General features: G+C 47.4%; 1 protein-coding gene across 2 annotated transcripts in view; it reads left to right on the top strand.

The window, feature by feature from the left end:
- Positions 1–11795, top strand: part of RUNX1 (RUNX family transcription factor 1) — a 171614-nt gene extending 159819 nt beyond the window's left edge. For both annotated transcript variants that reach the window (XM_039710048.1, XM_039710047.1), the window contains 2 exons: positions 6360–6521; positions 9849–11795. In XM_039710048.1, the coding sequence (XP_039565982.1) occupies positions 6360–6521; positions 9849–10342 (656 nt within the window). In that variant the 3' untranslated portion in view covers positions 10343–11795. The remainder of the gene's footprint in view (positions 1–6359; positions 6522–9848) is intronic.
- The last annotated feature ends 12950 nt before the right edge of the window (positions 11796–24745 follow it).

Here is a 24745-nt window from a genome sequence, read left to right as displayed (position 1 = left end):
GGCACTGCCCAGGCTGCCCAGGGAATGGGCATGGCCCCGAGGCTGCCAGAGCTCCAGGAGCCTTTGGCCAGCGCTGCCAGGGGTGCCCAGGGTGGGGTTGCCCAGGACAGGGGTGGCACTGGGTGATTCCCACTCAGGATATTCCATCATTCCGTGCCCCCCTGTGCATCCCTCTCTTGGACACCCACAGTGCCCTGGGATGCATTTTTAGGCAATTCTCGGTTGGGAACAAGCAGGAGCCGTTCCCAGAGCGCTGTGAGGGCTCGGAGAAGCCGCATCTCGGGGTTTTGGGGGGGTTTTGGGGGTTTTGGGGGGTTCGGGGGGTTCGGGGGGTCCGCTGCCCGGAGCGCCAGCGCCACCCAGCGGCCACAGCGCGCAACTGCCCCCGCGGGCACAGCTGGGCCGGCGAACATCTGGAGAAACATCTGGGAAAACAGCTGGAAAACCAGCCGGGAAACCCGCCCGAGCGCCCCGCGAAGGGGAGACCCGCTCTCGGGAGCTGTTTTCACCCCGTCCCTCCTCCCCACCGAGAGCGCGCTTGGTTAAATCGTTAAAGGTTGCGCAACATCTGCACGGGTTAATTACAGCTGTTAATTACAGCTGCTGGGCGCCCGGAGAACGCGGCGATTTCGGGGCAATAAAACAAGACGGGGCACGAAAGATGATGGTTCAATAGTCGGTGCTTAATGGGGTGTTAGGAGGGAGGGAAGGGGACGGGAGAGCTCGTGAGAGGTGTGAATTATTGCACCATAATTCTGGCCCTGCAGCGGCTGGGTGCAATTAATAACTGTTTTCGTGTTTGAAATGCGTTTTCTCACACCATAAAAAGCAGAAATGGAAAGTAATCGCCAGTGGGGGAAGCGCTGGGAGGACAGGGCAGAGACTTCCCGGGTTTTGTGTTGTTTTGAGCTGCTTTTCAATGATTTGGGGGATCCTGTTGTGCGGACCCAAACCTCTTCGGGGTATTTGTGTTGAAGTAGCTCTGCCTGGAAATATCTTCACAGATATTCCAAGCTGGGAAGCAGCTCCCGTTTATTTGCAGCAGATTTTCACCAGATTAACTCCAACCACTTCAGCTCCCCATGCCAAGCTACCTGAGCCCTCTTTATTTGGAAAACAGGAAATACTTTGTTGCTTTTTATTTTATGGGTTTAATTCCAACCCATTCCAGTTTAATTTTGGGAAACCTGAAAACTGAAGGAAAGCAGATATCCTCAAAAATAAAATATTGTTTGATCCAGCAGCTGGAAATGCAAACTTTACTGGGAGCTGGGTCTGCCTCTTGGTACTGAAATTGGGCCATAAAAATATAATTCCAGGGATGCTTTTCTCCACTTTTTATTAAAACGAACTGGAAGGGTGGTTCCTGGGGTTATCAGCACAACCTGCTTTCGTGTGTGTACATCTATAATTCACTATATTAACATCCTCAACAGAGTGCAGCCCCTTAACCAGGCTGATGGCAAAAAGGGAATCTTTAAGAGTGAGTTCAGGGATTGGGAATGCAGGTACCAAGACAGAAAATTGATTGGTTGTTTGAACCTTCACTTAAGAAAGACTTAATGGGATGAGGAGATTAATAAAGGGGGTCTCTGGGGCTGCTGGCATTGCTTTAGGGACCCCAGAGGTCAAGATAACAGGAAATGGATGGGGCGGGTCAGGTACTTCCAGGATTTTTGTGGACGTTCTTACAGAGATTTCAGTTCATTATTTGATTTTTAGTCAAGATGCAGCTCTTGTGCCCTGATGCTTTTCCTTCTGGGCTGCATTGGGATGAGCATTGCCAGCAGCTCAGGGGTGATCCTGCCCTGTGCCCAGCCCTGGGGACACCTCTGGGTGCTGTGCCCAGCTCTGGCTCCTCAGCACAGCAGGGACAGGAGCTCCTGGAGCTGAGCAAGGGCCTGGAGCAGCTCCGTGCCTGGGAAAGGCTGAGGGAGCTGGGGCTGCTCAGCCTGGAGAGGAGCCCCAGTGAGAGGGGCCTCAGCCCTGGCTGGCCCTGTGTCTGTCCCTGGTGTCCCTGTGGCTGTCCCTGGGTTTCCCAGGAGCAGGGGGGTCACTCTATCCCTGCACGGGGCACTGGTGGGGTCACACCTGGAGTGCTGTGCCCAGCTCTGGCCCCTCAGGTTGGGAAGGATCTTGGGACACTGAGCACACCTGTCCCTGTGTCTGTCCCTGTGTCTGTCCCTGGTGTCCCTGTGTCTGTCCCTGTGTCTGTCCCTGTGTCTGTCCCTGGTGCAGAGGTCAGAGCAGGCCCAGGCTCTGCCCCAGGCCCAGCAATGGCCCCAGAGCCACGGGCAGGGCCTGAGCCCAGCAATTCCCCTCCCAGGAGGCACAACTTCTGCCCTGGGCAGGGGCCGAGCTGGAGCAGAGCCCACACAGGGAATGCAGTCTCCTCCCTGGGACATTCCAGGATATAATCCCACAATCCCATGGCCTGGGCTCTGGAGTGACCCAGAGGTGGCACCAGTGACCCCCAGGCTCCCTCCAGTCTCACCCATCCTGGGGGGCTCATTTCAGTGGCACTAAAAGAAGGAAACCAGATTTAAATCCACTCTTCTCTCAGTGCTCTGTAAACCTGTGACAAGATCCTGCTTCCTCCATCTTGTCAGGCATCTTCCTGCTGGTGTCCGTGGGATCCTGGAATCCTGGGATTCTGGTGTACTGGAATTCTGGAATTCCAAGATGCCGGGATTCTGGGAGTCTGAGATTCTGGGATTCTGAAATTCCAGGATTCCAGAATTCTGGGAGTCCAGGATTCTGGAATCCCGAAATTCCAGGATTCCATAATTCTGGGAGTCCAGGATTCTGGAATCCTGAAATTCCGGGATTCCAGGATTCTGGAATTCCAAAATTCTGGGATTCCAGGATTCTGGAATTCTGAAATTCCAGGATTCCGGGATTCCAGGATTCTGGAGTTCCAAAATTCCAGGATTCTGGGATTCCAGGATTCTGGAATTCTGGGATTCTGACTTGGAATTTCAAGATTGTGGGATTCTTGGGTTCCGGGGTTCTGGAATTCTGGGATTCCGAGATTCTGGGATTCCAGGATTCTGGGATTCTGAGATTCCAGGATTCTGAGATTCTGGAATTCTGGGATTTTGAGATTCCGGGTTTCTGACTTGGGATTCCAAGATTCCAGAATTCTGGGATTCCAAGATTCCTGGATTTCGGGATGACAGGCTTGTGGGATTCTGTAATTCTGGGATTTTGAGATTCCATGATTCTGACTTGGGATTCCAGGATTCTGGGATTCCAGGAATCTGAGATTCTGGCATTCTGAGATTTCAGGATTCTGGAATTCTGGTGTTCTAGGATTCCAGGATCCTGGGATTCCAGGATTCTGGAATTCTGGGATTCTGAGATTACGGGATTCTGACTTGGGATTCCAAGATTCCGTGATTTGGGGATTGCAGGCTTCTGGGATTCTGGTGTTCTGGGATTCCAGGGCTCTGGAGTTCTGGGATTCTGAGATTCTGGGATTCCGAGACTCTGAGATTCCAGGATTCTGGAATTCTGGCATTCTGGGATTCTAGGATTCTGGGATTCCGGGATTCTGGGATGCAGCTGAGCAGAGCCCTCAAAAAGGGGGTGGCAGAGGGACCTGTGGCAGAGCACAGCCAGGGCTCCTGGGCAGGACTGGACAAGGCACTTTCCATGCCCTGGCTGGAATTCCCTACTGGTATTCTGCTCCTGGGATTCCAGCCCTCAGGAGAGGTCCTGAAATCCACAAATTTCCTGCTGAAATTCGGGAGCAGTGACTGAATGAACCCCATTTCAGAACCAAAAGCTGCAGTGTCACCCCAGTCCTGGCTCACTCTTTAGGGCGTTTATTTTATTTGGGATGATTTGGGGTGTTTGTTTTATTTGGGATGATTTGGGGCGTTTGTTTTATTTGGGAAACTTTGGGGCGCTTATTTTATTTGGGAAACTTTGGGGCGCTTATTTTATTTGGGATACTTTGGGGTGTTTATTTTAATGCCACCCCCAGTGACTGGATTCCCTCCTGTCCCTCCCTGTGCCCTTTAATAAACTCTGACATGAATTAACACCCAGGTGGTGCTGAAATTCAGAACACGACAGCTTTTGTGCTCTTTTTGTTCCTCATAAAGCCCATTTGATGCAGTTGGATGTTGCATTTTTACCAACATGGGTCAACTGATTTTATTTTGAAGGATGGCTGCCTGAAAAAAAAATTAAATATTAATAATATCTGAATTTGAACTTGTTACTCAGCAGAAAAATCCAACTTCAATCTGCAGCTTCACCAGTGGCTTTTGAGAAGCTGGGGGTTTTGTATAAATCCCGCCTTGTAAACAGATGGAACAAACAAAATGTAAAACTCATCTCCTTAAAGAACAACAAAAGAATATTTTCCAGATGGGCTTTCTGATGGGAGATCAAAGTCCTCATCTCAGACTTGGGAAATTTCCCTTCCTTGCTGGTATCAGTTTTATCTGCATGCAGATCATCCAGCATTTGGTTTTTTTCAACAAAGGCAATTGTCTTAAAGGAGCTGCAGGAGGATGCTCTTAAAGCTGAAGAAAATAGAAAAGATTTTACTAAAAATAGGGGGGAAAACTGGATGGGTAAAGGGGAGAAGAAACTCTTTGATTCCTTTGATTTATAAAAAAAATGAGATATTTCAAAATGAAACAAGTAGGAAAGAGTTGAGGCAAATTATTTCGACCAACTCCTTTTTGGGCTTATCTGGTTCCAAACCTCATCCCAACGGGTCCTGTGGCCCAAGAATCCCTTGGTGGTTTTGTGGAGTCTGCATCCCCCAGGAACTGCAGTGACAGCAGGAGGATGCTCTTAAAGCTGAAGAAAATAGAAAAGATTTTACTAAAAATAGGGGGGAAAACTGGATGGGTAAAGGGGAGAAGAAACTCTTTGATTCCTTTGATTTATAAAAAAAATGAGATATTTCAAAATGAAACAAGTAGGAAAGAGTTGAGGCAAATGATTTCGACCAACTCCTTTTTGGGCTTATCTGGTTCCAAACCTCATCCCAATGGGTCCTGTGGCCAGAGAAGAATCCCTTGGTGGTTTTGTGGAGTCTGCATCCCCCAGGAACTGCAGTGACAGGAGAATGGAGGGACAGCACACAGGGAATGGCTCCCAGTGCCAGAGGGCAGCAATGGATGGGATCTTGGCAATGAGGAATTGTTCCCTGGCAGGGTGGGCAGGGCTGGCACAGGGTGCCCAGAGCAGCTGGGGCTGCCCCTGGATCCCTGGCAGTGCCCAAGGCCAGGCTGGGCACTGGGGCTGGAGCAGCCTGGCACAGGGGAAGGTGTCCCTGCATGGCAGGGGTGGCACTGGGATTGGGATTTGAGGTCTCCTTGATGCCCTGCATGACAGTTTTTGGCTAAAAGAGCTGTGAACACACAGCCCCAAAGACTGAGGAGGAGTTTTCCCCTTGGAAATTTTAATCTGGTTTTCCCTCTCTTCTTCTCTGGACTGGACTTGATAATCTTAAAGGTCTCTTCCAACCCAGTGATTCTGTGTGTAATTTTGTGTGTAATTTTTCCTGCTTGGTATTAATGGGAAACAGCAAAAAAGCTTTGCAAGGAAAAGAAAATTAAAATAAAATGAAATAAATTGAAATTAAATAAAATAATGAAATGAAATAAAATCAAGTGAAATAAAATAAAAATAAAATAAAATAAAAATGAAATTAAATTAAAATTTTTAAAATAATAAAATAAAATAAATTAATAAAATAAAATAAAATTAAATTAAGTTTTAAAATAATAAAAAATAAAACAAAAATGAAATTAAATTAAAATTTTAAAAATAATAAAATAAAACAAATTAATAAAATAAAATAAAATAAAACATATGACTGAGGAGGAGTTTTCCCCTTGGAAATTTTAATCTGGTTTTCCCTCTCTTCTTCTCTGGACTGGACTTGATAATCTTAAAGGTCTCTTCCAACCCAGTGATTCTGTGTGTAATTTTGTGTGTAATTTTTCCTGCTTGGTATTAATGGGAAACAGCAAAAAAGCTTTGCAAGGAAAAGAAAACTAAAATAAAATGAAATAAATTGAAATTAAATAAAATAATGAAATGAAATAAAATCAAGTGAAATAAAATAAAAATAAAATAAAATAAAATAAATTAAATTAAATTAAGTTTTAAATAATAAAAAATAAAATAAATGAAATTAAATTAGAATTTTTAAAATAATATAATAAAATTAATAAAATAAAACAAAACAAATAAATAAAAATTAAATTAAATTAAGTTTTAAAAATAATAAAAAATAAAATTAATAAAATAAAATAAAATAAAATAAAATAAAATAAAATAAAATAAAATAAAGGTATAGAAAGAAACCATAGGTGTGTTTGTGCTTGCAGACACCCGGCAGGTGCAGCCCTCTCCTCCCTGGTCCTACGACCAGTCCTACCAGTACCTGGGCTCCATCGCCACGCCCGCCGTGCACCCGGCCACGCCCATCTCACCTGGCCGGGCGGGCGGCATGACCTCGCTCACGGCCGAGCTCTCCAGCCGCCTCTCGGGTAAGGACACCGCCCCGGGCCTGCCTGCCAAAGGGACACTGCCCCGGGGAACACTGTCCCCCTGTCCCCACCCCTGCTGCCCCAAGCCAAGGGGACCTTCCCTGGTGGCAAACTGGTGACCCTGTCCCCAACCCTGACTCTCTGTGCCAAAGGGACGCTCCCCTGGTGGCAAACTGGTGGCCCTGTCCCCAACCCTTGGATTCTCCATGACAAAGGGACACTCCCCTGCTGGCAAACTGGTGGCGCTGTACCCAGTCCTGCACCTTCCATGACAAAGGGACATTCTCCAGTGGCAAACTTTGTTGGCTTTGTCCCCAAACCTGGGCTGTCCATGCCAAGGGGACCTTCCCTGGTGACAAACTGGTGGCCCTGTCCCCACCCCTGGGTCCTCCATGACAAAGGAACACTTCCCCGGTGACAACCTGGTGGCCCAGGTGCTGCCCCAGCACTTGAGGGGCTCTCTGGGCAAAGCTCCTTCCAAGGTTTTGGGGATTTGTGGGAAGAGCAGAGAAACAGAGAGTTTTAATGAATGAGCTGTGTTGTGACAAACCAATCCCAGACTGGGCTGGGAAGGATCTCAAAGGTCATGGAGTGCCAGCTGTGTCCCATGTCCACCTTGTCCCCAGCCCAGAGCACTGAGTGCCACCTCCAGCCCTTCCCTGGTCACCCCCACCCTCTCCCTGGGCAGCTCTTCCCAAGGTCTGATCACCCTTTCCAGGAGGAAATTCCCTCTGGTGTCCAGCCTGAATCCCAAACTGGGGTTTGGGGTTTGGGGTGGGAGGAACCTTAAAGCCCATCTCATTCCCACCCCTGCCAGGGACAGGGACACTTCTCACTACCCCAGGTTGCTCCTGGGGTTGGGAGCCCAACAGAGCATTGTCAAAAAAGAAGGAAAATTAGGAAAAGCAGCACTTTGAAGGTGTAGGGAGCAATTAAAATTCAGATTGCCAAGGAATGGATGGCATTCCAAGATATTTCAGCTCTGTTTCCTTCCCTCCCTCTAAATCCAGAGCAGAGCACAGCAGGTTTTGGGTGGGCATTGGCTGCAGGATGGTGGGGTTGGACATTTTAGATGTTGAGCTGGATTTTCTTGTTTCCCATGTCCATCAAATCATCCTGCAGAGCTTTAGAAGCCACCAGAAAAATGGGAGTGAAAGCCACCCCGATTCTACCCACTTTAACCATCCCTGACCTGCACATCTTGAAGCAATCTGTGTGTGCAGCAGAAGGAATTTTCTATAAAGGAGTGAGAGCCATATCATTCTAATTTGCATACAGCTTTTGCAAAAATCCCTCCTTTAACTCCACATCTTGCTCTTGTTTGAAGGCTCAGGGCTTCTTCTGAGATCAGAGGGAAGCACTTGAACGTGCTCCAGCCTGCTCTGTTGTTGTCATGTCGAGCTTGCTTTGAAAGCCTCACACCAAAATCTAAATTATTTGTTAGGTCTGGGTGGTAAGTGCATTGTAGAGAGGACTGAAAACACGGGGAACTTTTCAGAAAAAGCCACTTCTTCTTTTTAAAAGAAGTCTCTAAAATTTATCATTCTTTATTCACACAGAATTAGAAATCAAAAATTGAAATAAATTAGAATTCCCCTTAGTTTTCCACCAGGACCCCCAGGTTGTTTTCCACAGAGCTGCTTTTTCTGCCCATGGCCACAGGGATTTTCCTTGGAGCTGGCAGAGTTTCTCCATGCTTTGTGAAGGAACCTAGAAAGGTTTTGTTCCCACGTCAGCATCCTTCTTTTCCTGTTCTAATTCCTTACATTAAATGTCATTCAGCATTCCTGGGAAAATGCATCACAACCTTTTCTGTCACCCACACTTGAAAAAAAAATTATCTTTGGCAGAACAAAGGGCAAATTTGAGGAGGATTTTAGGCCCTCCCAACTTAAGACCTGGTGTCTCCAAGGAAAAAACAACAATGTGGGATATTTGAACCATCTTGACATTAAATGTCATTACTCTGCTTTTTGCCAGGGCAGAACGAACCCTCCTCTGATTCACGATGTATCCAGGCAATTTTAGGAAGTTTCTCAGGAATGAGGTGTGGAAGTAACATTTAAAATTTGGCAGATGCCACCTTAACCTTGCCTCCTCCAGAGCTCCTGCTGCTCCATTCCATCGTGTGCTTTCCCATGTTAAACCTAAAAGGTGATGGGGCTTAGGGGAATGAAATATGTTCCCATTAATTTTCCAGGGAAAAAAAAATGGTAAATTCTGAAGGAATTTAGTTCAGAGCTCTCCTAAGTAATTAAGAGGAGCTCCTTAAGGTGGGCTGATGTGTCCTGATGAGCTTTCAGAGCTTGGCTCAGGAGTGTGTCTGCTCCAAGAATCCCAGACTCAGTCTGCTCCAGTTGGAATCTGGGGAGAGCCAAGAGCTTTGTTTTCCCTCTGCTCCTCCTCAGGAGTATTTCCTTCAGCACACGGCTCCTCGGCTGCAGACTCCACGCCCTGGCTGCCAGGAGAAGTCGTCTTTCTTCTGGAAAGATTTTTATTTTTTTTTCCCCATAATTATTGTTGTTATCTTAACCAGGAAGAGCTGGCAGCTCTGGGGATGAGACCTTCCATTAACCTGAGTCATGATGAGGATCCTTCCTAAAGAGGATCTGCTCCTCTTGTTTAATCCGGGCAGGGAAAGAGAGGATGGGACAGGACATAATTCCATGGATGTCAGACAAAGCAGAGCAGGATTTGTCTCTTCTGAGGAACATTTCAGAGTGAGACAACAGGGGCTGTGCCAGAGCAGGCTCAGCTGGGCCAGCAGCAGGAATTTGCCCATGGAAAGGGTGCTCAGGCCTTGGCAGGGGCTGCCCAGGGAGCTTGGCAGTGCCCATCCCTGCAGGTGTCCCCTGCAGGTGGCACTGAGTGCTCTGGGCTGGGGACAAGGTGGCCATGGGGCACAGCTGGCACTGCCTGGGCTGGCAGGGCTGTGCCAGCACCAGGGATTCTGTAAGAAGCTGGGGAAGGGGCTGGAGCCCCAGGAGGGGCTGAGGGAGCTGTGAAGGAGCTCAGCCTGGAGAAAAAGACGCTCAGGGAGGACCTTCCCAGGGAACAAGGACAGGAGCAGAGGGAATGGCCTCAGGCTGGGCCAGGGCAGGAATTTCCCCATGGAAAAGGTGCTCAGGCCTTGGCAGGGGCTGTCCAGGGAAGTTTGGAGTGCCCATCCCTGCAGGTGCCCAGGGAAGGCCTGGACGTGGCACTCAGGGCAACAAGCTGGGCACGGGGCACAGCTGGGCCTCGATGACCTCAGAGGTTCCTCCCAACCTGACGAATTCTGAGGATCCCGTAACATTCCTCTGCCTCCCGTTCCTCCCCTTCCCCCAGGAGCCTCGGACCTGACGGCGTTCAGCGACCCACGGGTGGGCATCGACCGCTCCTTCCCGGCGCTGCCGTCCATCTCCGACCCTCGCATGCACTACCCGGGCGCCTTCACCTACACGCCCACGCCCGTCAGCTCCGCCATCGGCATCGGCATGTCGGCCATGTCCACGGCCACCAGGTACCACACGTACCTCCCGCCGCCCTACCCCGGCTCCTCCCAGGCTCAGGGCAGCCCCTTCCAGACCAGCTCCCCCTCCTACCACCTGTACTACGGCACCTCGGCCGGCTCCTACCAGTTCTCCATGATCTCGGGCGGGGACCGCTCCCCGCCGCGCATCCACCCGCCCTGCACCAACGCCTCCACGGGCTCCACGCTGCTCAACCCCAACCTGCCCAACCAGAGCGACGTGGTGGAGGCCGAAGGCAGCCACAGCAACTCGCCCACCAACATGGCCAGCACGGCCAGGCTGGAGGAGGCCGTGTGGAGGCCGTACTGAGGAGGTCGGAAGGAGCTCGAGGGTCAGGACTGACGGACTTCCCATTTCCCGGCGCCCGGAGGGATGCCAGAAACTTCCCTGCGGGCCCTGCCGCGTTCATCCACGAGTTTCAGGAGCAAACCCTTCGGAAGTCAGCGCTGCCAGGGGTGGTGGCTCTCGTCGCCAGGCCCTGGTGGAGCCGCGTCGCTCCGGCAAAGAATTCCCGGCAGGAGAACGAGCTTCTGGGAAGGAGGACGGCCCAGTTGGTGGTGCAGAGGTAGCGAGGGTGGGTAGAAGGGTATCCAGCCTGATTCCAGGCCTGTGGCTTCCCAACGTGCCTGGGCTTGAAGGTCTCCACAGCCCTAAAAGAGAGTTTTGGTTAATTTCTATTTTTAAGACTTAAAACCTTAAAAAAAAAAAACCCAAATCTTAGCGAGTTTACTGCATCTTAGGGACATCTTAAGTGTAAGGAAGTATAGGAAGATTCCCAGAGGGAAACTGTGAACGCTTCTGTTTTAGCAATGCTGTGAATGAGAGGTTTTATATGTTGGACTTCATTCTTTCTTTTTCTTTGTTTTGTTTGTATATTCCAAAGAATATGGAGTTTTTTATTACTGGGGTTTTTTTGTTTTGTTTTGGGTTTAGGTTTTTTGGTGTTTTTTGGTTTTGTTGGGTTTTTTTAAGGATGCAGCTCATCCTGCTTTGCATCTAATTTGTTTTATTTCTCTTGGCACCTTATAAGTTGCAAAAAAAAAAAAAGATTTTGCTCTTTTTTTTGTTTTAATCATGCTTGCTTCTTTCTTGCTTTGTCAACTGAAAGAATCAGCCCCTTTTTCAATGAGTTAATTTAACCTTTTATCTCTTGGACTTTTTTTTTAACACAACGGCTACAGCCTTGGGTCATTTTCAACTACTGTATTTCTTTGATGAGTTCATTGATATTTATGCCTGATATTTAGACTTTTCTTATTTGTTGATACTATTATTATTTAAATATGCCTATATTAAAAAAAAAAAATCAGCAATTGCCTTTTTTTGGTAGCAGCCAAAGTCAAATTCTTCATGTTGAAAAAGGCTGGAATAACGATGGGCAAAAGTGACCTCTTAATTCCCTAAAAATATTGTTTACAATTATCTTGCTCTCATTTTACTCAGCTTAGGTCCTCAAAGGCATTGAGGTGCCCAGTTCCTGCTGGAAGGCACCAAAATCCCTGGGAATTTCTGTACCTTTCCAAGTGGTGGAGTCATCTCTCCCTCCCCCTATTTTGTCACCAGTGGTGGCCCTCAGGATCAGGAATCAGGATGTAGATACTTCCGAAGGCAAATTCAATATTCCCTAATTAAATACCCGCCCACTGGAGTGACAGGACACAGGGAATGGCTCCCACTGCCAGAGGGCAGGGCTGGATGGGAACTGGGAAGGAATTGTTCCCTGGCAGGGTGGAGAGGCCCTTCCCAAAGAAGCTGTGGTTGCCCCTGGATCCCTGGAAGTGTCCAAGGCCAGCTTGGAGCACCCTGGGACAGTGGAAGGTGTCCCTGCCCATGGCAGTTTTGGTGAATGAGCTTTAAGATCCCTCCCAACCTAAACCATTCCCTGGTTCTGTGATTCCCACGGCAAGGGGGAAGTCCTGGCTCTGATGGAATCTGGGTGAGATTTCTCCCAGGATTTCCGTGCGGCACAAAAGCCGCGTTCCAATCTGCTGGCAAACACACCCCTTCCTGGAAAGCTCCAGAAAAGCCAGGGCCTGGACAACCCCTTCCTCCTCTTCTGGGAGAAGAGGAGGGGTATTTAAAGTTGGTGTAGCCAGTGTTGTGCCCTGTAGTAAATCTACAAGGGTTTTACTAGGAGCAGGTTGAGCTCGGAGCCGTCACCGCTGCCCGTCGCCCCAGCACAAACATATCAGATGTCACTGTAACGTTTTTGGCACTATTTTATTGAGGGTTTGCTCTGAATGCAGCTCTTGTACTACTCCTGAACTCCAAACTGCTGATGTTGACACGTGTGCGTCCCAAATGAGCTGATTATTATTTAATGTACCTCTCAAACCAGAGAAACAATTGCAGGTCAACTCAGAGAGTATTTGAAAGCAGGACTTCAGATCAGTGTTTGATGTTTAAAAAAAAAATAAATTTTAAAAGTTAAAAGGATTCAAATTAAAAAGATCCTTGGCTGCAGGCAGCAAAACAGCTGGACTTATTTAAAACCATTTGTTTTTCAAGTTTTCTCTTTTTTATATATATATATGATTTTGCTTCTTTGTTTGAGTTGGATGCAGTAGCACTTTGGTATTGAAAAGAATCAAAGAATTTCCATTGTCAATAAGGTCATTTTTGTGTAGAAAATACGGAGTGTTTCAAGAGATCTGAGCAAAGGCCCAGAATGTTTCTGTTAAAACACATGGCCTTGTGCTTTTCATTTAATGAAATATCTTTATATTTCCAGAGTTTGCTCTGAAAAAAAGACAGAAAACATCCAAATTCTATCAGAAATATATACTGAAAGTCTGGAGACCCTGCTGAGTACAGAAATACAGAGACCCCCCCAGTTGTAGCATTTCCATAGCTGGACTCTCACCTCTTCAGTACCCTAAAAAAAAAGTCCCACATCACTGAGCAGTAGCTCTGCTGCAGAACCCATTCGGCACATTCTGTGCAATTCAAACCCTAATTTTTTACAGCTCTCAATTAAAATGGTAATTGATTACAGCTCTCACATCTGCCTTGTGACTGGACCACCAAAGTTCACAGAGCTGGGAGTGGAAACACAGCAGGGAGGGAGAAGAGAGGAGCTTGGAGGAGCCAGGAAGGGCCAGGTGACCTGGAGAGGGAATTTTAACACAAGCAGGGAATGATAGGAGGAGAGGGATGGTATTAGGATGGAGGAGGGCAGGGTTAGATGGGATATTGGGAATAAATTCATCCCTGTGAAATTTGTGAGGCCCTGCACAGAGTGCCCAGAGAGGTTATGGATTCCCCATCTCTTGGCAGTGCCCAAGGTCTAAGGGGCTTGGAGCAGCCTGGGACAGTGGAAGGTGTCCCTGCCATGGCAAGGGTGGCACTGGATGGGTTTAAGGTCCCTTCCAACCCAAACCATTCCATGATTTGATGATTCCATGACTTCAGAAGTGAGGTTGTTGTGGTCACCAAGGCGAGCTCAATGTGGTCACCACACTGCCAGGACTGTGGGACACCACAACCTCCTTTCTGCCTCAGCCCTTCCAGCCCCCAGAATTGAAACCCATCCACCCTGGAAGCTAAAAAAACAGGGATTCACAGGAACAGGGAGCTGGCAACTCTCAGACCCTAAATCAAACATTTCTTCTGTCTGTGCCTCTCCTTTATCTCCACTCACACTAAAGGTGAGGTTGAGTTTGGCTCTCCCTGGTGTGAACAGGATGAGGAAATACAGAACTGGTCACCACCACTTTCCCCTGTGTCCTTGTTGACACTTTTTTTGGAATTTCTCAGTGTTTCCTGTTTTTTTATTGTCAGAAACCAAATTTTGGAGTCCGACCTCTCTGGGTATGTCCAGCACTGCAAAGGAAAGGCTCACTTTATTATCCCTGTAAATTAATCTGTTTAATTAATCACTGTGGGTTTCTGTGTATTCACTCATCAGAAACCACATTTTACTCAAATATTTGGTTTTGTAGCCATCACTAAGGATGGCACAGTTTTTCAAGGCTGTAAAAATGCTCTCACGTCTTTCCTCTTATATTTTAAGAGCACATAACAGGCAGAAAAAAAAGACATTTGGATAAAACATTTCTGTCATTCCCATCTCCAAATTAGGGTGCATAAATATATATTTTTATATGGATATAATATATATATATTTATATAGTTTTAACATCCTGTGAGCTGAATGGAATCAGAAAAATTGAATTCTTTTGCTTCTGCTCTGGAGCTGCAGTCAGCAGAGTGCTTTAGGTACCTCACCCTCCCAAAATTCAGCTCCTGGCTGTCCTTACTCTCAGCTTGGGTGCTCCTTTCACAAGACACAGCTCCTTGTCCACATCAAACATCTTCAACGTAAATTTTTCTGGCTCTGGGGACAAATATTTCCCTCTCCAACAACATTTAAATTCATTTAAGAGCTCCTGCTCACTCCCAGGGCATTGCAGAGGAGCTGTAATGCAGGGAGAAGAGGGTGCAGAGAGCATCCCTGCTGGGAAGGGTTTGATTTGTACAAATTCTCTGCTGGGAAGGAGAAAAATCCTCTCCTCCAAACAGCCTTTGCCAAAACGTCCCAAATTTCCTGCGCTCTTGAAACATTCACTGCTGCTTGCTGGGTGCCCTTTTCCGTGGGTGTGTTTGAAATTCAGGGAGGAGTGGATCTGTTTTCTGTCCTCGGAGCAAAACTCTGCCTTGTTTTCCTGCCTTGTTCCATTTTCCGGCTGGGTTTTTGTTCACCTCGCTGGGTCAGTCCCAACCACTGGGCGTTTCTCTCCTTGTCCTTCGAGGGTTGCATCCCCAGAGTTACTTGTATTTATGTCTGTAAATAGATTTCCAAAGCTTCCTAGCCAAAATATTTAGTGCTTGTAATTACTCTGCATTTTTCACTTTTTTTTTTCCCTGTGTTTTTAATGAACTTAGCTTTGTGTTTGCTGAAATACTGTAGTGAGACTTATTTCTTTTCCAAATTAGTTATTTTTAGGCTTCAAGAGGAACTACATTTTATTCACTTTTGTAAACAGTTATAGCATGGTCTCTATCCAACATCCTTCACTTTTTTGTGGTAGGGGAGAAACAAACGTGCAAAAAAAAATAAAATAAAATCTGTGGGTTATTTGTGGTATTTTGGGTTGGACAATTCCAGCTCTTTTTAAAACCAAAATTTCGGTGTGAGGTGGGGAGGCTGAGGGGGGACACAGCCCCCAGAGTGGCACCAAAGGGAATTTGTTCAGCATTTTCTGGCTATGTTTACAAAACATTTTCCCTTTCACGCTGAACTTTTCCTGAAGGAGAAACCATCAGGTTGGGGATTTTTTTTGGGAGATTGATTACCAGGGATTTTTCTTCCTGGGGAGGGAGGGAGGGCAGAGGGTGGCTGCTGATTTTTGGAACCAGATAGGAAAAGAGAATAGAGTAGGTTTTATTTTCCCCCCACTCCAGTAATCTCTAGATAGCACCCCGGGGTAAATTCTTGCTGTCCTCAGGGATGGCTGTGTCCAGCACCACAGGAGAATTCATTACAACTACCCAGAGCAGCTGGACTGCTGCAGTAGTTCTAATGAACACTTTTCTTCCTTTTCTTTCTTTTCTTTCATTCTTTCTTTCTTTGTACCACAGTTTCCTCTGTAAATTCAATATCATAATTAGTGTGAATGACAAATAAAATGTTTGACAAGTATGCACATGAGCCTGGTGCATTCTTTTATCTGGGAGGAAAAAAAAAAACATCTCAGGGAAAGAGGAGCCATAAGGAGGAGAGTGCTGAGTGTGTGGCACTCACAACATCAAAAATAGGTTTCCATACTTTTTGTTTTTCAATTATTTCTTTCCTTTTTGTCAAAATGGTATTTCCCTGCTGTGGAGTAAGCTGGTGAAAGGTCTGAAATCCAACAGGACACCAAAGCAAGAGGGAAACTTTACAGTGAGGCTGCCCAGAGATTCCCCTGGATCCCTGGCAGTGCCCAAGGCCAGGCTGGGCGCTGGGGCTGGAGCAGCCTGGCACAGGGAAGGTGTCCCTGCCATGGCAGGGGTGGCACTGGGTGGGCTGTGAGGTCCCTCCCAACCCAAACCATTTCATGATTCCACGAAATGAGATTTTGCATCTACAGAAGTCCAATAATTGCATTTTATCCTTGGCTTCTCAATTAAATTTCAGCATTTCAGATTCATCTATAGCTCTCATTTTTCTTCATCTTTTCCTTCTTGGATTGGATCCTTTTTGCTGCTGATTGTTTGAACCTTCCTTGAGGAGCACCAAAACAGATTTTAAGGTCACGTTACTTAAAAGATTTGTGCTTTTTTCCTCTTTAAATAAATAATTAAACAAAAAGGAAACATTACTATGGATGTACCAAGCTTTCAAAATTAGCAAAATATATTCAAAGTTCATTTTGAAAGACTCTGTATCCAGGCATCTGTAGATATAGACAAAAGACCTTCTAATATTGGCCCTGCACAACATATTGCATGATATTAAAGAAGTTTTCAGTAATATCCTTCTTTACAATAATCAGGGAATCACAGAATGGTTGGGGTTGGAAGGGACCTTAAAGATCACCCAGTTCCAAGTCCCTGGCCATGGGCAGGGACACCTTCCAGACTAGGTTGTTATATATTTCATATATAATTATATATATATATATATAAAATACATAGATATACTTTTTATATATAATTTTTATATATTTATACATATATTTTTAATATATAATTTTTATATATATTTATATATACAATGACTGGTTTTTAGCTGCTCCTCTCAGTGAAGTGAAAAACCAGCTACAAAGCAAAGTATCAAAGGTGCATTTTTCTTCTGCCAGCTCACAGAGTAACCCCCCATCTCTCTAACCATAATCCACATTATCTATTTAAAATTAAGGCCAAAACACTACGAGAAAACAGTGACTGGATCCCAAGGGCCTCTTTAGAGGTAGAAATTTCAGCACCCCCATCTCTGATGTGGTTTTTGGTTTTCCTGCTCAGCGTGGCCCCTCACATTTCTTTCCAGCACAATCCTAAAATACTGCATTTGTATTTCTGAAGAGTCTCCCCTGCAGATTCCTCCCCTGACCCCGTGAAACCCAAGAGCCTTTCCCTCGAGGTGCATGGTGAGGCACAGCACTTGTTTGTTTTGTTGCTGGTTTTGACACGCAGGAAAAGAAGCCACAAATAGCAATAGTCAAAACAAACCCAAAAATATGACACTCAAGGGCATCTCAGCAGGAATATCTGCTGCTGGGTTTTGACGACTGCTCAAAAGAGCTTTCTGCTCTTTTGATCAGAGCAGGCTGCTGGAATTTAAAGATTTTGTAAAGGACAGAGGAGCAGAGCTCTGGTTGTGGAGAGGAAGGGAAGGCAGATCCATGGATCCCACTCTGAGCAGATCCATGGATCCCACTCTGAGCTGATCCATGGATCCCATTTTGAGCAGATCCATGGGTCCCACTCTGAATGGATTAATGGATCCCACTCTCAGCAGATCCATGGACCCCACTCTGAGCAGACCCATGGATCCCACTTTGACTAGATCCATGGATCCCACCCTGAGCAGATTCACAAATCCCACTCTGAGCAGATCCATGGATTCCATTTTGAGCAGATCCATGGATCCCACTCTGAGAAGACCCATGGATCCCATCTGAGTACATCCATGGATCCCACTTTGAGCAGACACATAGATCCCACTCTAAACAGAACCATGGATCCCACTCTGAGCAGATCCATGGATCCCACTTCCTGTCCTTGTGGAACGGCCGTGTCCTCCTCCCTGTTGCTGGTTTTGACACGCAGGAAAAGAAGCCACAAATAGCAATAGTCAAAACAAACCCAAAAATATGACACCCAAGGGCATCTCAGCAGGAATATCTGCTGCTGGGTTTTGACGACTGCTCAAAAGAGCTTTCTGCTCTTTTGATTAGAGCAGGCTGCTTGAATTTAAAGATTTTGTAAAGGACAGAGGAGCAGAGCTCTGGTTGTGGAGAGGAAGGGAAGGCAGATCCATGGATCCCACTCTGAGCAGATCCATGGATCCCACTCTGAGTAGATCCATGGATCCCATTTTGAGCAGATCCATGGATCCCACTCTGAGCAGACCCATGAATACCACTCTGAGCTGATCCATGGATCCCATTTTGAGCAGATCCATGGGTCCCACTCTGAATGGATTAATGGATCCCACTCTCAGCAGATCCATGGATCCCACTCTGAGCAGACCCATGGATCCCACTTTGACTAGATCCATGGATCCCACCCTGAGCAGATTCACAAATCCCACTGTGAGCAGATCCATGGATTCCATTTTGAGCAGATCCATGGATCCCACTCTGAGCAGATCCATTAACCCCACTCTGAGCAGATCCATGGATCCCACTCTGAGAAGACCCATGGATCCCATCTGAGTACATCCATGGATCCCACTTTGAGCAGACACATAGATCCCACTCTAAACAGAACCATGGATCCCACTCTGAGCAGATCCATGGATCCCACTTCCTGTCCTTGTGGAACGGCCGTGTCCTCCTCCCTGCCAGGCAGCTGGACTGAGGACAATCCCTCCCATCCCCAAATTCCCCAGTTTCCAGCGTGGTTGTGCCACTCTGAGCAGTGGCACCTGCTCGATGCTGGCTGAGGGGTGGGAGCAGGAGCAGCTCCCTCTCCTGCCCCTCTGCCTTCCTCCCTGCCCAGGAAAAGGGGAAAGCAGAGAGGGACACAGAGGTGATCCCACCACACCAGTTTGGGCAACTGGGAATGTCCAGCTCAACGCCCCTGCCCCATGTGGCTGCTCAAGAGCGAGGAGGAGGAGGAAAGGGCATGGAAGGTGATGAAGACCAAGGCTGGAGGCCGCAGGTGATGAGGGGAGGGGCTGCCAAGGGTGAATGCAAAATGTTGTTGACTTCTTGTGGCACTTCACACCCAGCTTTTAATGAGCTCTAATTACAGAGGCCACTGTCCCCGGAGCTCTCCCACAGCCTGCCTGTGAGGGCTCATTAAGTGCCATCAGCTCTCAAGGCATTGTCCAGACTTGACAAGCTACAGGTGTCCTGGAAAAATAGCTCAGGTGTGTGTCCAAATCCACACAGGTGTCCTGGAAAAATAACCCAGCTGTGTCTCCAGTCCCACAGGGATTTTCTGGATCAATAACCCAGCTGTGTGTCCAACCCCACACAGGTGTCTTGGATCAATAACCCAGCTGTGTGTCCAGCCCCACAGGGATTTTCTGGATCAATAACCCAGCTGTGTTCCCTTGGGTGTACACAGCTTCTCCCCTTCCCAGTGGCTACAGGACCCTCGTGGATCCGTGGGGCAGGAGCAAGATCCCTTTCCTGGAATGCTGCTCTGGCTCAGCGTGTGTGGTCACAGAGCAGACAATAAACTGCATTATCTGCTCCCAGACAGAGCTTGTTCACAACCTCCAGAGCTCAGAAATCTGTCACTGCTGCCACTGTAATGGCCCTGTGCCTTCCAGACATGACTAAAATCTGACTCAGCCCAGCACTGTAAAAGGGCCAAAAATAGGATTTTTCCTTGTCCCCACAACTTTTTGCCACACTGAGTTTCTTCCAGGGCTGTGGGATGATTTGGGAATATCTCAATTATTACTCTACATGATGCCTCAGGTTTAGCTTTTATATTTTTCAGATTCTGTGCTGCTTTAGTGTGTGGGATCTGAGCTTCATATTAAGGGATGGTGAGCTCTGTGCACAGAGCAGGGACACAAAACAATTCCTGCTCCAGCTGGGCACCAAGGACAAACGATCCAAATCTCAGCCAAGAGCACAAACCCCGTGGGCTGCAGAGAGAAAAACAAGCAGGATGGGACTGCAGGGGCTGCAGCTGGGATTGGACAATGAACTGCAATCTGCACATGGACCATGTGGGGAGTGAATTTGTAGAGAATTTTAAAAGTTTGATAGAAGGCTCACACAATGTGCACCTGTGTGCACACCTTGAGACAAGAAATGCTGATTCAGAAATGCCCTGGAATAGGACAGACATTGTTGGGAAAGAAATGGAGCTAGAAACAAGTTTCAAAGGATGGCTTTGCAAATAAGACCAAATACTTTGGAGAAATAGAACAGTGACAGATGCATTGTAGTGGGACACACAAGTGGTAATTTTAGATAATTGGCTTTAAGACATTTATAGCGTGGTGTGGCTAAAGCTGATAGGCCAAGAAACACTAATAGTGTATTGTAATTAGGAAATAATTGGCTTCTGATTGTGAATTATAACATCTGTATTGTCTCACCCTTCTCATGAGACTGAAAACAGAATAAAAGTTTTTAAAACACCTCTCAGTTACCCCATCTCTGGGTCAGAAAAGGGTCTAATCCAACAAACCAGAGCTGATCCCAGGGAGAGACCCCGGGAGCTCTCGTGCATTTTGGGACCATTTGGGTTCATCTTGGGTGCAGCCCTGGCTGGGTTCTTGTGCTGCCATGGAGGAGATCCTTTTAATAAATCCCTGCTTTATTCTTTATCTCTGCCCAGCCCTGCTCTGGGTCAGCCTTCCCAAGGCACCACGAGCACCCACGTTCTCCTGGCAGAGCCCCACCTTCGCTCCCTGGTTTTGCTCCCAATAACTCTGCCACCGGGATGCCCCGTGGAGCTGCACTTTGAAGCGTGGGCAGGAAAGGAATGTCCGAATTCCAGCTCATCCCAACTCCTGCCCGCTGGGGGAGGGAGGCACGGCGCAGATAAAAGCGTGTTTAACCCTGAGGAGAAGGAAAATAAAAGCGCAGAACCTCCAGGTCCCCAGTGGAATGTCTAGCTACTGAATTAGGAAGCTTGTTTCCTGGTTTTAGGTTACAGGGACACCTCGAAGTCTCCCAGACTGGATTAGTCAGCACGAGTCACTGTCTGGGAATTGTTTGGGTTTTTTCGACAGGAGGATAAAACAATTTAAGGAGAAAATCTAATCCACAGATTTCAAACCCAGCCTGCTTGCAGAGCAGGGAGGGGGCAGCGCTGCGCCGAGGGCTTTGGAAAAACCTCATTTTCCTGAGGGAAGTGTGAAAAACGGAGTACAAGATAAAGAATTTTTGTAAAGCTTAATAAGGGATAAAATAAGAGACCAAAAAAAAAAAAAAAATCTAGTGCTGGGGTGCTCCTGGACAACAGTGAGAGAGGGAAGCCACTCCCTGCTGAACCAGAATTGTTTCCTGGAGCATCAAAAAGTGCCTCAAACACAGGAACACAACACATCAACACAGCTTCACAGCAACTCTAATTTAGTAGTGCCTGCATTTACATTAATCTGAACTTCTTAGATTAACAACTGTCCAGCATCTATCATAAATAATAATAATTAAAAAAAAAGATAATAAGGAAAAAAAGAAACACAAACTGAGCTTGCTTTGATGAGGACTAATAATGCATAAACAAAACAAGAAAACATTGAGCCACCAGATAAGGAAAAGGTAACCCAGCCTGTAAAATACTTCTTCCACACAGGTGGTTTTTGAAGCCATCATTTTAGCAGGAATTTACTACGAATAATAAATTTACTAGAAAACTTACTGTAGCTTTAGTGGCAGATTTACATTGTACACATCCTGTGAGCAGAGGAGACCCATGCATGGCTCCCGAGGAGCTCTGACAACTGAAAGTGCTTCTCAACACCACCAGGTTCATTCCTGCTGCAGTTTATTCCACAGATTGTGGTTTCTCCAGTTGTGAAAAGCTGGGGGAAAAAACCAAACCAAACCAAAAACTCCTGAATGTTTTTTCTATCCTTGATAAAACAAACATGTTAGAGCTAAACCATCCTAGGAATTAGGTTCTCTTCTGTGCTGCTGCTGAAGGCAAATACCTCAAGGAGGAGAACAACCTCATTTTCTCCCAGCTGCTGCTCAGCATTTCTCTCAATTCAATTGCTCAGGTGCCTCTTTTCTCATCTGTGCCACCACTCACACTCTCCTTGTCCCTGGGTGACTTCTGTGTGCTGAGTGATGCATCTCAGCACAGATTGTACCTAACTCAGGGTTTATCCCTGCCTTCTCCACCTGCTGGAGCAAAATCCCTCCCTCGCCGTGCCTCAGTTTCCTCCTTGCACAAGTGACACTGATCTTTGAGAAGCCCTTTGAGCTCCATGGATGAAAAGGGTCACAAATTGTTGTTATTGTTGTCTCCATTAGAAAAACATGTCCATAAATCATCTTTCAGGAATAGTGAAGCAGGTTTCATTGGCTCCAGAGCTGAGTGACTGAACAGAGAAGAATTTCCTTCTTTGGCATTTTCCCCTAGTTTTAATAACTTTGAACTCTTGCTTTAGATCTTGTTTACATTAGCTGGTTCAGTAACTGTGTGTCTCCCTCCAGCAATTGTCTCCCTCTTCCCCACCTTCCTCAGGTATTTGGTTTAGGTACCAAACATCTGACTCAGGTCTTCCTGGAGAATGGCTGAGCTGGGGTGAATGGAAGAAGAAATCTTTTTTCCCTGTCACAGAGGAGAGAGATTTAATGGGGTAAACAGTCAGAGGCCACAACTGTCATGGACACAGGCCCTGGGGCGAAACCCCTCTTGGCTGTTTCCACACCCTCTGGAAGTGTTAAACACAGACTGCACAGATGGCATTGCTGAGACAATTTGGGTCAGAGGATGGGAGTGGGTCCTTCAAAGCTGAACAAGCTCTGGGGCTGCAAAGGTCACAGCTCTGCTCTGGGCTGGGATGGCCTCTCCTCGAGTCCTGGAAGCAGCTTTGGGCAGCACAATGTGAAAAGGACATTAATGCTCTCAGAGAGTGTCCAGAGCAGGGATACAGAGATGTGAAGGGTCTGGAGGGGCCACACGACGAGTGGCTGAAGGATCTTGGCTTGTCCTGGAGAAAAGGAGACTGAGAGGGGATTCATTGGGGTCTACAGCTCCTGCCAAGGGACAGCAGAGATCAGAGATCAGAATCTCTTCTCCCTGTGACCTGACAGAACCCAGGGAGTGCCTGGGGCTGGGCCAGGGCAGGGTTAGGTTGGATTTTAGGGAAAGGCTCTTCCCCAGAGGCTGCTGGCACTGCCCAGGGAACAGACACGGCCCCGAGGCTGCCAGAGCTCCAGGAGCCTTTGGCCAGCGCTGCCAGGGGTGCCCAGGGTGGGGTTGGTGGGGCTCTGGGCAGAGCAGGAGTGGCACAGGATGATCCTGGTGGTGCTGGCACTGCCCAGGCTGCCAGAGCTCCAGGAGCCTTTTGCCAGCATTGCCAGGGATGCCCAGGATAGAGTTGGTGGGGGGTCGGGGCAGGGCAGGAGTGGCACAGGATGATCCTGGTGAGTGCCTAACTCAGGGAATTCTCGGGATCCTTCTAACTCGGGATATTCTCTAAATCTCCACGTTCCACCTGTGCAGCCCTGCAGCACAGAAACAGAACGCCCCAGGATCAGCAGGGCTGAGATTCACTTTGGCTCTGCCACGCTGTGCCAGGGGAGGGATGAGGTCGCTCAGAGCCCGGCCCGGCCAGTCCTGCCTGTACAGTCCTGGCCAGTTCTGCTCTGCCCTGTGGGCCCGAGGTGGGAGCATCCCCTGGGAGCGCAGGCAGGAGGGGACAGGGCAGGGAAGAGGCTCCCGGCGTGCCGTGGCCGCTGTGGCTCTCTGAAATTCCCGGCAGATGGAGCCCGACTCCAGGCGATGCTGCCTCAGCCTTCATCGCTCTGTGCACCCAGCTGGAAACAGCTCTGTCAAACCCAGCCTGGGTTTGAGTGCAGGGGAAAGAGCTCCGTCAAACCCAGCCTGGGTTTGAGAGCAGGGAAACAGCTCTGTCAAACCCAGCCTGGGTTTGAGAGCAGGGAAACAGCTCTGTCAAACCCAGCCTGGTGTTTGGGTGCCGCAGTGGTCACAGAATCACTGAATTAGCAGGGTTGGAAGAGACCTTTGTGAAAAATGCGTTCACTCTCCTGTGAAAATGTAAAAAGTTTAATAAAGGACATCAGGAGACAAGGACAACAGAGCAAAGGTTATTACTCAGCCAAGAGCACCCTGTTATCTTCAGGGATACCCCTTAAATACCTTTTCATACATCAGCCCTTTGCATATTCATAGACTCTTATGCACAGTAAACTTTCCCCCAAACCAGTTTACATGTTCCAGGAATTGTTTAGCTTATCTTCCTCTTGGGTCCACCTTTTTAAAGCATACACATTCCTTGGGTGTGGTTTTAGTCCTTTTTTATCATCACCTCCAGTTTCTGGGCCCTGGCCCACTCTGCCTTCAGAGTGTGAGTGCTGATAGCAGCAGATCTGTACAGGTCTCCTCATCCTGTGTTCACTGGGTGTTGTCCCATCCAAGCAGGCATTTTAACACAAGCACACTTCCATCAGCCATTTCACTAAGCTTCATTAACAACAGAAATAAAACCCATATCTTTATAACAAAGTTACTTTAACACAACATATATAAAATCGACTTGAATATTTGCAAAACCCCAATATTATAGTATGAATCTATAACACCTTCAAGGTCATCCTGTAGCACTGGAGCATCTCCAGCATCACCCCAAACGCTGTCCCCAGGGGCAACATCCAGACTTCTCCTGAACACTCCCACAGACAGTGACTCCAAACCTCCCTGGGCAGCTCAGTCCAAGCCCTGACCACTCTGGAAAAGCAAATTTTTTTCAGAGCTCCAATCTGGATCTCCCGTGGAACAACTTGAGGCCATTTCCTCTCCTCCCTTCCCCTGGGAAATGGCAGCAGAGCTCAACCCCCCTCACTGTCAGGAAGTTGGCAAATCAATGAGGTGTCCCCTGAGCCTCCTCCGGGCTAAACA

This window comes from Passer montanus, unplaced genomic scaffold, assembly GCF_014805655.1.
Source record: "Passer montanus isolate IOZ18808 unplaced genomic scaffold, ASM1480565v1 scaffold220, whole genome shotgun sequence".
Taxonomy (NCBI): Eukaryota; Metazoa; Chordata; class Aves; order Passeriformes; family Passeridae; genus Passer; species Passer montanus.
This window is presented reverse-complemented; position numbering and strand designations above follow the sequence as displayed.